This window comes from Hibiscus syriacus, unplaced genomic scaffold (genome assembly GCF_006381635.1).
Source record: "Hibiscus syriacus cultivar Baekdansim isolate YM2019G1 unplaced genomic scaffold, ASM638163v2 tig00111022_pilon, whole genome shotgun sequence".
In the NCBI taxonomy this organism is placed as follows: domain Eukaryota; kingdom Viridiplantae; phylum Streptophyta; class Magnoliopsida; order Malvales; family Malvaceae; genus Hibiscus; species Hibiscus syriacus.
In genome coordinates, this window is record NW_024062956.1 from 4,358,495 (window position 1) to 4,371,400 (window position 12,906).

Sequence of the window (12,906 nt, forward strand, 5' to 3'; positions counted from 1 at the left end):
ATAAGGTACAAGCACTCTATAGCGAGTTTTTTCGAAATCCCCAAAGTCCAAAGTAGTAATAGATGAAACCAACAGCTTCACAGTCTCTCCTATGACATCGCCATCTGGTTCAGTGAGTAACTTTCAGCATCTTTCAAAGGGTAAGACTTCAATCTTAGAAATTATAGCAGTAATTAATGTAGTTAATCAAATCCTACTTTAATCCAACAGTGGGTATGTTTCATGAATTCACAATCATCTGCTTTTACTGAAATTTTTGGTCAACTGTAGATCAGACAGTTCAAATTTAGCTTCTTTTTTTTTCCTGGGTTTGAATCTTAATAAGAAAAGTAGTAATCATTTTATCAAATTAATACATCGTGATTAGGTGTTTTGGTGGTGGAGAAAGCTATTTGGCATTGAATTTGAATGAAAGAAGTTGAATAGAGTTTTAACAAAAAAAAAAGAATTATGAAATTAACCCCAAGAGAAGTGGAGAAGCTTGCCCTTCATAATGCAGGGTTCCTTGCCCAGAAGCGCCTGGCTCGTGGGCTTAAGCTCAATTATACTGAAGCTATTGCTCTCATTGCCACTCAGGTGATTCCTATACTCTGCAAATTTGTGTATATGTATATATTACAATGTCAATTTGTTATCCAGACTTGGGATAAGTGTTGGATACGGGTGTATGTCTGATATGTATATATATTACAATGTAAATTTGTTATCTGGACTTGGGGTGGGTGTTGGATACGGGTATGAGTATTTGTCTGATAAGGGTATGTCCAAATCAATTGTGTCCGAGTGTTTTTTCTTATATATGAAAATGAAACATCATACCCTCATACTCATGTTTGAGTATGTGTCTGACACCTATGTCGGATACAAATACTTTAGGAAAAACGAAGAATCTAGATATAGTAGGACTAGAAACTATTGAAATTTGTTGCATATTGTTTGCTGATTATCTAGTTTCTCTAACCTGATGATTTATTGCCTGATTCTGCTGAGCTTTTTCCATGAATGAGTCTATTTGTGTATTTGTTTTTCTTTTTCCTTTCAAAGAAAATTATGCGGGTTTTTATGTAATTGGTATTCTCATGCTTCAGGATATTCAATTCATTGTTTCTTAATAGCTATGTTACTTGAACTCAGATGTGAGTGTCGGATTAGTATATTTTTTGTGACACGGGAATTTCAAGATTTTCTTATATTTTGAAGGTCTTTGGAGGATCATATCCTATACATATGTCTAGATAAGTTTCTGAGTTACTTCAAGAAAAATGGAGAGTCAAAGCAATATATCTTGGTAAAGTGGAGTGAATAATTAAGGATTTTGTTAGAAATTGTTCGTAGATAGAGTTATTGGTTTTCAGAGCTAAGTCAATTACGTGCCTGTATTTTGCTGTGTGCCAGTTTTACCTTTCTGATTTTTCTTGAAGATGTTTGAAGAAAATCCCAATTTCAAATCCCTTTTGATATGATTTGTTCCACCATAGATTCTTGAGTTTGTTCGTAATGGCGACAAGAGTGTGGCTGAATTGATGGACATTGGCAAACAAATTTTGGGAAGGTATGCAACCATTTTGCTTGGGTTCATTTCTCTTGAACTATTGGTGTCCGAAACTTATATCTGATACATTTTGAGACACAGACATGGAGCTACGATTCTAAAATGACGTTTCTAATACATGAAAAAAAAACTAGAAAAACTTTAATATACCTGTGTGGGGCACATACTCGAATCCAGCACTCACATCAATATCTGAGTAATATAGGTGTTGATGGTGTTTTGCTTTGAACAAATGATATATATATTATTTTGTAGAAACAAATAGTAATTTTAATTAATGTATAAACAGGAGCCAAGTTCGTTCGTCCGTTCCACATTTATTGGATTCTGTACAGGTAACTATGTTTTAAGTAATCATAAATGACATTAAATTTTCCTTTGCAATTCTTATGTTTTATATCCTAAACGTTATTTTTTTTAACTCTTCATTTATGTATAAGTACTCAGGTCCCATACATGGTTATGGAGTTGTGACCTCTAAGGATCCTTTAAAGTTCAAATACTTGTAAAAGCTTAAAAAACCTAATCTTGTCAGTGTAGGATACAGGTATATATTTGACAAGGATATTGTCAGATTTTTTTTAAAAAACTCTTGATATATTTGGAGGATCCTTGGAGATCATATCCTCGTTCATGTGTGAGACATGAGTGTTATCATGTACACTTTAAGAAAAATGAGTTGGAGCAATACAGGCATGAAGAGTCATTGTACCGGACTTTCTCGGCTTATATTGTGAACTCTTTTTTCCCTATCAAAATCAGCAATGCAAGTAAACAAATCTTTTTTTTAATATAAGGTTGAAGGGACATTTCCTGATGGGACAAAATTAATCACTATTCATGATCCGATCGCTAGTGAAAATGGAGACTTGCAGCTTGCATTATATGGTTCTTTTCTACCTGGTAGGCCATATATATATATTTGGAAATACAGACTACCGCAAAGAATATATGCATGATATATCGGTGATCTTAGCTGTTGTTTGACCCAAGTGTGAGTGTAAATACTGATACACGGTTGTGTTCTATTTTCTCTATGTTTTATTCCATGTATTTGTAGGGTATTTGGAGGGTCATACTCATATCCCCATACTTATGTTCATATATGTGTCAGACATGGATATTTTAAGCAAAATGAAAGTTGAACATGTTTTTGTACACAGATTTTTGCGTGCTTGACCTCAAATAAAAGGATAGGGCTCATGTTCAAGTTTCAACTCTTTTAGTTTCTTTTTGGCTCTAACCTATCTGGCTTTTGAAATATGAACCTCATGATATATCAATAAGCTATGTGCTTTGACACTTCATTTCTCTTGAAGTATTTGTCTGCCAGATGCGAGTGAAAAAATAATCCCCCAAGGATCTTCCAAATACATGAAAACCCTAGAAACCTTGTGCATATCCATATTTGACATATAGTCATATCTGACACTTACATTCAAGCTTAAATAAAATCATTAAATAAGTCTTTTTGTAATTACTTTTATACTTGAAGGCTTAGTAGACTATACTGTATAGTTGAAACTTGGAATTGTTACTTCTTGAGAATGTGAAGTACCCCAGTGGGAACTAAAAGAACATTGATAATGCAGTGCCTTCCTGTATGAAACCTGAAATGGAAGATAAAACGGTTCCTGGTAATGTGATCCCCAAAGATGGGATGATTACACTTAATGATGGCAGGAAAGCAGTAAGCCTCAAAGTCCATAACGCTGGAGACAGGCCAATTCAGGTGCTGCAAACTCTCTTCTTCTATTCATATCTTTTATTTTTCTTGTTGAGAGTTTGATCAATTCTGAACCAGTTCTGTCTATATTATTAGGATTCAAATGTGAGTGTTAGATACGAAGAATGATTAGATTTTTCTATATTATTAGGATTAGAGTGTGTTAGATATGGATATGATTAGATTTTTCTAAAGTTTTTCTGGAGAATCCTTGGAGGTCATAACTCCGTATCCACATGTCGAACATGTGTATTTCAAGGAGAATGATGAGTGCCATACATGGGTATGTTCAAATTTTTTCCAAGTTTTTTCCGTGTATTTGGAGGATGTTTTCTCAATATCCATGTCCAAAAAATGTGTCTGACACGTGTTGGACACTAGCACTTTAAAAGAAAACGAGGTTTAAGGTAACACAGGTATAGAGAAGTGACCTACAATACCATACCATATAGCTAACAGGTACAATTTTTGTTCTATTTTTCCCTAAGGAAGAACTGAAAGATCTTTGTGCTAATCATTCAATAATTTTTCAGGTAGGAAGCCATTATCACTTTATCGAGGTAAACCCTGTCATGGTTTTTGATCGAAGGAAAGCATATGGAATGCGGCTAAATATACCTGCAGGAACAGCTACAAGATTTGAGGTTGAGTATTTTAACCTTCATCTGTTGAGAAGCTTGTTGTTTGATTCATTGATTAAAGTCTATTAATGGTTATTCATTGATCGTGTTGTGTACGTTTATGTTACTCAGATTCAAGAGTAAATGCCAGTTATGTATTTTTCCGAAACAAATATGCTCAATATTTGCTATGTTTTTCCATTTACTTGGAGATTCATACTCATATACCAAGTCTGAATGTGTGTCTCACACTAGTACGTTTAAGTAAAATGAAAAGTCTGAACAACATTAGTACCAATTGATCCCTTTCTAGTAAAAGAACCTGTGTACTCTCACTTAGTTTTTTTTTTTTTGCAGGAGCGGTTCTTGTTTTCATTTATTTAGGAAATTTTCCCCTGGATTTGTAAGAAATTATTGATTCTGCCATAGGAATCAATGACATAAAAAAAGTAGTATTGATGTCTTTCATTATACAGTTATGAAACTTCGACTCATCATTTTTTATTTTGTGAAGTGTATGTCTGACATACATATCTAGTGTATATTTGGATATGGGTATGAGATATGACCTTCCGAGAACTGGCCACAGAGATTAAAATCTTGGAAAAAGTTGAACATACCTGTACCGGACACATATCCACGCCCAATACTCCCACTCATGTCCAAGTTCCACAATGTGGAACTGAATTGGTAGACACTGATTTTTGAGGAAGCCTCAGAATTTATAATGATAATTGCATTCATTATGAAAATTTAATAGTAAGAATCTGGAAGAGAGCATTCTGTTGATGTAGGAGGGTTATTTAAGTGCTTCTTTTACATTATTATATATAGAATTATCATAAAAGTTCATCCAGAAAATTTATTTAGTGAATTTAATTAAATGTTCCTTTGGTATATTCATGGGCTATGTTACTCGGACTTGGGTGGATATGAGTATGTATTCAACATGGATATATTCATTGTTTTTTTTGGAGGATTCTTAGAGGGTTATATCTTATAGCAATGTTTGGATGTGTTTTGCACACACGGTTACTTCAAGAAAAATGAAGAATCCGAGTAACAATTCATTGGTTTAGGATCATCCCTTGATCTATCCAGCTCTGTTCTTTGACTGAAAGGTGTTTCCTTTTCCAGCCTGGAGAAATTAAAACCGTTCTGCTAGTCAGCATTGGTGGTAACCGAGTGATCAGAGGAGGAAACGGAATTGTTGATGGCCCTGTTGACATTGCCAATATAGAAACAGTGATGGAAACTGTAAGGAGTGAAGGCTATATGAATATGGAAGAAACAGATGCTAGGTTTATAACTTGAGCTAGAAACTTATTATTTGTCTTGTTTTACTTTGATCTGATTTCACCAAAAGAATTTCTTGATTAGCAAGCATCGTCTACTTAAATACAAAAATATTGATGCCTCGACTTGTTTTGCAGAGAAGGCCAGACTGGACAAGATCCTGATTTTACCAAAACGATTTCTTCCGAGGATTATTCTAACAAGTATGGCCCTACTACTGGTGATATGATCCGACTCGGTGATACGAATTTGTATGCTGAAATAGAACAAGATTTTGCTGTATATGGTGATGAATGTGTATTCGGTGGTGGAAAAGTTATAAGAGATGGAATGGGACAATCTTCTGGGCATCCACCAGATAAATCTTTAGACACTGTTATAACAAATGCTGTGATTATTGATTACACTGGTATATTCAAGGCAGATATTGGTATTAAAAATGGCATAATTGTTGGACTTGGGAAAGCGGGCAATCCGGATACCATGGATGGTGTATCACCTAACTTGATCATTGGTGTAAGTTTTTTTTCTTTCATATGAATGCATTGTCCGAGTATAATTATACCAATGTCTGGTACCATCGATTCGCAGGTTAACACCGAGGTTATTGCTGGAGAAGGATCAATCATAACTGCAGGGGCTATCGACTGTCATGTACACTTCATTTGCCCTCAGTTAGTTCATGAAGCTATTTCAAGTGGTAAGCTACATTTTCAGGCATACTTAACTAAAGATGTTACCGAAATACGAAACATACACAAACCTTACATATCGTTATGTGCTTGGTTTTGGCAAGAGCAAGAGAAATATAAAAGCGACAACGTCTGTGTTACTTGGATTTGGGTGTGAGGGTCGGACACAATATGGGTATATGTTTAGTATATTTGGGGAATCATGCCCCAAACCTCGTGTATGTTGGGTCTGGGTGTCAAACATAAATACTTTAGAAAAAAAATGAAGAGTCGGATTAATATAGAATCATGCATCTTTATTAAATATTTAATGTAGGCATCACAACATTAATCGGAGGTGGGACTGGACCAGCCGACGGAACACGAGCAACTACTTGTACACCGGCACCGGCGCAAATGAAAATGATGCTGCAGTCTACTGATGACTTTCCTTTAAATTTTGGGTTCACAGGGAAGGTAAGATTATTATTTTTTGCATAATATATTCAACCCTTTTGTTTTTTTTTTGTTAATCCATGCGTTAGCTAAGAAGTGAAGGATGAACTGTACGGAGATAATAATAGTTTGGTTGGAAAATTTTATGACTAATGTGCGGTATTCTAGTTTTTAAAAATCAAAATGAATATTATAGATAATCCAACCAACTTGAATCTAATTTTATCATTTTGGATAGGATCAGTTCAGTTTGTTGTTTTCTAAAATTTGCAAATATGTCTTATTAATGATATTTTGACGTTTCTTTCACTAATATATAGATAAAAGATTTATTTTATTTTATAAAAAATAATTATAAATTAAACAAAAAATAAGCATTCTGTTCAGTTTGAATAATTGTTGTTTTAACTTTAAAGACATTTTTGGATACGAGTACATAACCGTCAAATGGAATGACACAACACATGTATCATACATACATGTACTCATATCCAACGTTCACACCCAAGTCAGAGTAACAACACTATTCTTCGTCATCATTAGAGTTTTCTAGTGCACTCAAATCTTCCTTTTTCTTACTTAGGGAAATGGTTCGAAACCCGAAGAACTGCATGATATAATCAAAGCTGGAGCAATGGGATTGAAGCTGCATGAAGATTGGGGAACTACGCCTGCTGCAATAGACAATTGTTTGGCTGTTGCAGAACAACATGATATCCAAGTCAGACAAAGAAGAGTGCCAATTATTTCCGGGATTATTTTCAAAAAATTACATTTTTAAGCATGAATTCGTTTTTTATATTGATTTGTTTTTGGCAGGTTAATATTCATACTGACACCTTGAATGAATCTGGATTTGTCGAGCACACAATTGCTGCATTTAAAGGAAGAACTATTCATGCTTATCACAGGTATGAACTCATGTCTCCCATTCCCTAACCAACGAATAAAAAACTGGATCAGAGATCAAACCGGTCGAACTTCTGGTTTACGGTTGATTGAATACCAATCTATATTGTTAATGTGTGTGGGTTGCCTTCCTTTTTAATTTACGTTTAGAATTAAACGGTCAATGCTGATGGGTTAGCTTGATTTCAGTCCCATCCGAGTTCCTTGAGTATAACTATCTTTCTAATTTCAGAATTAGTTAGAGTTCTATAGACTCTTAATTTTTGGTTAGGAGTCGGGTTCAGTTCATTGATGTTCATGATTGATGTAATTTCGGCAGTGAAGGTGCCGGTGGTGGTCATGCTCCAGATATCATCAAAGTATGTGGCGTTAAAAACGTCCTCCCCTCATCAACAAACCCGACACGCCCTTATACTTCCAATACCATAGATGAACATCTTGACATGCTGGTATGAGAAGATAACAGTGATGTTACTTTAAGTCTTGAAATGTCAGTATGCTCAATTTTTTTTGTAAGTTTTTCCATTCTCATGCATTCCTATCTTTGCAGATGGTTTGCCATCACCTCAACAAGGATATTCCTGAAGATGTAGCGTTTGCGGAATCAAGGATTAGGGCCGAAACCATTGCCGCCGAAGACATATTGCACGACATGGGGGCAATCAGCATTATATCTTCCGATTCACAGGCTATGGGTCGTATCGGCGAGGTTTAATTCTAGATTCTACTTCTCTTATTCTTTGGCTTGCCTTACTTCAATCTCATTAGAACGATTTCGTGTGAGTAGTTGGTGTTATGATTAAATGATTTTCGGAGGTCGAAAACTTGGATTAAAATATTGGATGTTATTGGTCAGTCAAACCGGTTACTCAAATTTGAGTGTAAATATAGGTTCATATATTTGGAGAGTTGTATCTGAAACTCATGTCCGAAATGTGTTGGACATGAGTTTTAGATATAAGAACATTAAAAGAAAAAAAAAGATCTGGAACAAAATAAACCTTCTGGGTAACACCTATTTCTCATCTTGCATGTGCTTATAAGAGACAAATCCAAAATTCCATGATCTAAATGCTGAAATAAGTTCAAAATCTCTCTCTCTAGGTGATATGCAGAACTTGGCAAACTGCGCACAAGATGAGAGCAGAAAGGGATTGGTTTGATCCCTCAGGCCCTTCCAATCTCAGAATCAAACGGTATATTGCCAAATACACCATAAATCCAGCCATTGCTAATGGTATTGCAAAATTTGTTGGTTCCGTGGAGGTATATCGTTTGCTATGTTGTTCTGACTCTTTTATTTTCCTTGTACAAAATCCGTTGGCTCGGGATTTTTCATCACTAAATTTCACTTACATTGGCAATATATGAATTTCATCTTTCAGGTGGACAAATTGGCTGATCTTGTTTTATGGAAACCAGCCTTTTTTGGGGCAAAACCCGAAATGGTAATCAAAGGCGGTGTTATTGTTTGGTCTAACATGGGAGATGCTAATGCAAGCATCCCAACACCTGAACCGGTAAAACTTTATATTCTCCGATTCTTTATTTTTTTTCTTCTTGTAGTATTTGTGGCCAATGCTTGTTTTCGACCCGTACCTAGATATGATCTCAAAGATATGACTCTTCAAATACATGAAAAAATTCTCAAAAGAATGAGCCGGGTATATACCCGTAACCGATAATCGCACCTGAACCTTATGAGATCAATTGAAGAAACATAGTTAAGCACTTTTTACTAAAGATATTTGTTGTCATAGGTGTTGTCAAGGCCAATGTTTGGAGCTTTCGGAAAGGCCGCAAGTGCTAACTCCATTGCTTTCGTCAGCAAAGTATGAACTCTCCCTCTCTGTGTATATATGGGTAGCATTCACCTACACTGTGTAACACTAATTAATTTTACAGAAAAATATAATCATTAGATGAATCTAAATGAATGCATGAGAGTAAAACTTTGTGCGTCGGCACTATCATTTTTCTTTTATAATTTCCACAAAGAAATGGAATAATAAAATTTTAATCTAATCCATCCATTTAAATTCATCTAATGGTTATATTTTCGTGTAAAACTAATGAGTTTTGCACCATATAAATGAATTCTACCTCTGTCTATATATAATAATGTATCTAGGATCCATAAATCGATAATGGTTTGGTTTGGTTTTGATAACTGATGTTCATCCGTTCGAATCAATTTGGTTCATTAGTTTTAAAACCTTTTCTGAAAAATGTGTTGTTTATATAGTATTGTAAGTTTCTTTTCAATAATTTTAAAGTATGATTTTATATTATAAAAATAAAGAATTTGATTTGATTCGAATAATTACAGTTCGATAGAGAAACCGAACCAGGTATGTTGAATTATCATGCAGGCCAAAACTGAGTCATATCCAATAAAACTCGAACTGAAACCCGATCAAATGTTACAGTTGAGTTCGATTTTGGGTTTTAGGGTTTCCAAGTTAACACCATGCATGATGAATAAGTAGAGTTGCACTAACCTTTTCTTGCAAAACAGGCTGCTTTAGGTAGCGGAACTATAGAGTCGTACGGACTGAAGAAGAGAGTAGAAGCTGTAAGCAACGTCATAGGTCTAACCAAGCTTGACATGAAGCTAAATGATGCTCTCCCACAGATCGATGTAGATCCTGAAACATACGTTGTGAGAGCCGATGGCGAGGTTCTCACTTGTGATCCGGCGACCAGTGTTCCGTTGTCTCGGAATTATTTCCTCTTCTAGCGCCTCCATCGATAAAGCTTCAGAACTTGCGCCATGTATGTCAACTTTCCTTGTTTTCTGAAACAACAATAAGGCATCATAAGACTTGGAAATGGTATGATCGTTCAAAGAGATACAACTTTAAACAAACAATTTATCAGACGGACAGCAAATAAAGCAAGCTCGACCCGAGGATTTCTATTTGATTATTCACCTATTTTCGTATTAACGTTATATTTCGTTTCTGTTTTGGCGACCGACTTTTTTCTTTCTTTCTGTTTTCGAAACTCCACGTGTTTCCTCCTCCGTGCCACTTATATATTCTTTTAGCAAACAAGACAAAACTTTTAGCGAATTTAACAAGTAACAAGTCGAACAATAAAATTTTTAACTAACACAAATCAAATAAAATCTTATTATACTTGATGACCAATAGATCGAGCATGAGTTAAATTTAATGAGCAAAGAGTCGAAGAACGAAAATAAAGGCATACTTAAGCAAAGGAAAAAGGTTGCTTGATTATCTTTAAGTGGTCCAGCAGGTGGATATTTTTTACTTACTCCAATAAACTATCAGGACAGAGCTATCATTTTAGGGCGTTTTTCTCAACAAAAAAAAAAAAAATCACCCGTGATCAGTATATTTACTGATTTAATACCGATCAGATTATATTTTTCGATCTAACAGCCTTTGCAGTAAGGCGTGCCCCTGCAGTGCGCTATACATTGATTTGGCGTCACGTGGGGTAAGGTGTGCCCCCTGCGACGCGTCTTATGCTGAGCAGGTTGGTAATTAAGGGTATAGCGCGGCGCAGGGGTCGCGCCTTGCCTGTGATTCTTACACGCGTCAAAAAGGCGCGGCCCCTGCGCGCGCTATACCCTTAATTACCAAATTAGCCCCGCCCGTTCACACCCACCATCCCCCTATAAATATCTCATTCTCAATCACTTTCATCACACTAAATCCTCTCAACTTCTCTCAAATACTCTTATTAAGGTATATTTTATTATATTTAGTATGTTTTAGTAATTTATTTAATTATTTTAATTGTTTAATATTTTATTTAATTAATTTTTTTTGCAGATATAAAATGGAAGGCAGTCTACTTTGGTTGGATGAAATCATATATCTCGACACTTTGTTGATACGGTAACATTTTAACGTTTTAATTTAATTAATTAACTTATTTAATGCATGATTATTAGTTTAAAAATTAATTTGTGTAATTATTTATATTTTAGGAGAGAGACTGTATATTAGATCTTTTATTAGGAACCTTAAGTTAGTTATACCTACTCGTGTAATGTTGTATTTAATAGAGGCTGGATTCGATCACCTAGGTAGATATCAGGGTCACTGTAAGATAGAACCAGACCTTATTTATGCCTTAGTAGAGCGGTGGAGGTCGGAGACCCACACATTCCATCTTCCGTGCGGAGAGTGCACGATCATGCTTCCGGTTCTTGGACTACTTTGTGTTGGGATAGTCTAGGACGTGTCCCGGAAAATTTTAACAGTGGACGGATACAGTTAAATTGGTTAGATGTCAATTTTTGGGAGTTGAACGAGGACGCATCTGACGATGAAGTTAAACAGTATGCACGGGTATGCATACTGCACTGATAGGAGGGTTGCTGATGCCGAACAAATCACGCAACCAAGTTCATTGTATGTGGTTGCAACATCTTGGTGACTTTCATCTGGCCGGATCACTCAGTTGGGGCTCGCAGTTTTGGCTTGCCTGTACAGAGAGATGTCTCGAGCCATTGACTACAGGCGTAATGCTATCGGCGGATGTCTCCTATTGCTGCAGTCTTGGGCACGGTATCGATTGCCTTTTTATATCCCGTTGTCAAGAACCCATTCGTATTTTCGCTATTCCTGAGGTAATTATAAAACTGATTTTGTATATTAATAATTTTATACAATAAATAAGAAATTATTTTTCTTGAATAGGTGGTCTACTGATAGGAAAAATCATCAGGAGATACCTGATGATTTAGAAAAAATTAGGGTGTTAATTGATCAGAAGGTTGGCACATAGGTATGAATTTTAATGTTTAAAAATCGATTTTAGATTATAGTTATATAATTAGATTATTATTTTGATAAAAATTATATATATTTGTTTTAGTTTGAATGGGTGTCATATTCTACTGATGATGTGAGGACGGTGATGCCACTTGAGTTGAGGGGCCCATCAGATGTTTGGATGTCGACGATCCCATTGATATTTTATGCGACCGTCGAGTGGCACTCCACTGATAATGGAAAGGCGGTGGCGGCATCATATATGGTTGTAGTATGTAAGTCGTTGGATACGATGGCTGCTGTGAAGGTCCTGTTGGTGTAGCTGAGATAAATCGGAAGTACCTGCTCTCCGTCCACGAGTCGGGGGACGATGGTGCTGTGTCGGTGAACGTCTCTGTTGACGTCGCGGAAAGGTCTACCCTCGTGCATCCTCGGGAAGCAGAAACCGTTTCCCGTTACTGTTGAACCACTCGTAATAACCGTCAGCAACCATCAAGAGGTCAAGTAAAATGTGCTCTCTACGGGAAGGTGCCGATGTCGATCCTCCCAACACGACTCATACATGATGCCTCACCAGCCAATCTGTATCTGTCTTGCCGCGTATATATGTGCTATGCAACTCGTCCATATTGCGAGGTGCTTCCGGAATTGGTTGAAAACAACCAAATTGTCAGAGCACGCGATCAGTGGAGTGCCACTCTTCGATCGCATAACAGATCATGGGGATCGTCGCATCCAAACATCTTATGGGCCCCTCAACTCAAGTGGGATCACCGCCCTCACATCATCAGTAGAATATGACACCCATTCAAACTAAAACAAATATATATAACTTTATCAAAATAATAATTTAATTATATAACTATAATCTAAAATCGATTTTTAAACATTAAAATTCATACCTGTGTGCCGGCCTTCTGATCGA

At 36.0% G+C, this 12,906-nt stretch overlaps 1 protein-coding gene across 1 annotated transcript; it reads left to right on the plus strand.

Moving 5' to 3' along the window:
- Nucleotides 1–41: 41 nt before the first annotated feature.
- On the plus strand, nucleotides 42–10,131 carry LOC120150275 (urease-like). The gene is made up of 19 exons (XM_039162967.1): nucleotides 42–140; nucleotides 368–576; nucleotides 1,479–1,552; nucleotides 1,842–1,887; nucleotides 2,350–2,455; nucleotides 3,145–3,284; nucleotides 3,812–3,922; nucleotides 5,036–5,199; nucleotides 5,332–5,710; nucleotides 5,786–5,894; nucleotides 6,203–6,342; nucleotides 6,905–7,042; nucleotides 7,141–7,232; nucleotides 7,550–7,679; nucleotides 7,781–7,939; nucleotides 8,335–8,496; nucleotides 8,616–8,750; nucleotides 8,991–9,062; nucleotides 9,749–10,131. The coding sequence occupies exons 2-19, from the start codon at nucleotides 451–453 to the stop codon at nucleotides 9,968–9,970; spliced, it is 2,505 nt and encodes an 834-aa protein (XP_039018898.1). The 5' UTR covers nucleotides 42–140; nucleotides 368–450; the 3' UTR covers nucleotides 9,971–10,131.
- The last annotated feature ends 2,775 nt before the right edge of the window (nucleotides 10,132–12,906 follow it).

Bases quoted from the DNA above. Each gene is read 5' to 3' on its own strand.
- LOC120150275 (XM_039162967.1), top strand. From the start codon at position 451: ATGAAATTAACCCCAAGAGAAGTGGAGAAGCTTGCCCTTCATAATGCA. The intron at 3,285-3,811 runs GTGCTGCAAACT...ATAATTTTTCAG, and splicing joins CTGGAGACAGGCCAATTCAG to GTAGGAAGCCATTATCACTT. The intron at 7,043-7,140 runs GTCAGACAAAGA...TGTTTTTGGCAG, and splicing joins CAGAACAACATGATATCCAA to GTTAATATTCATACTGACAC.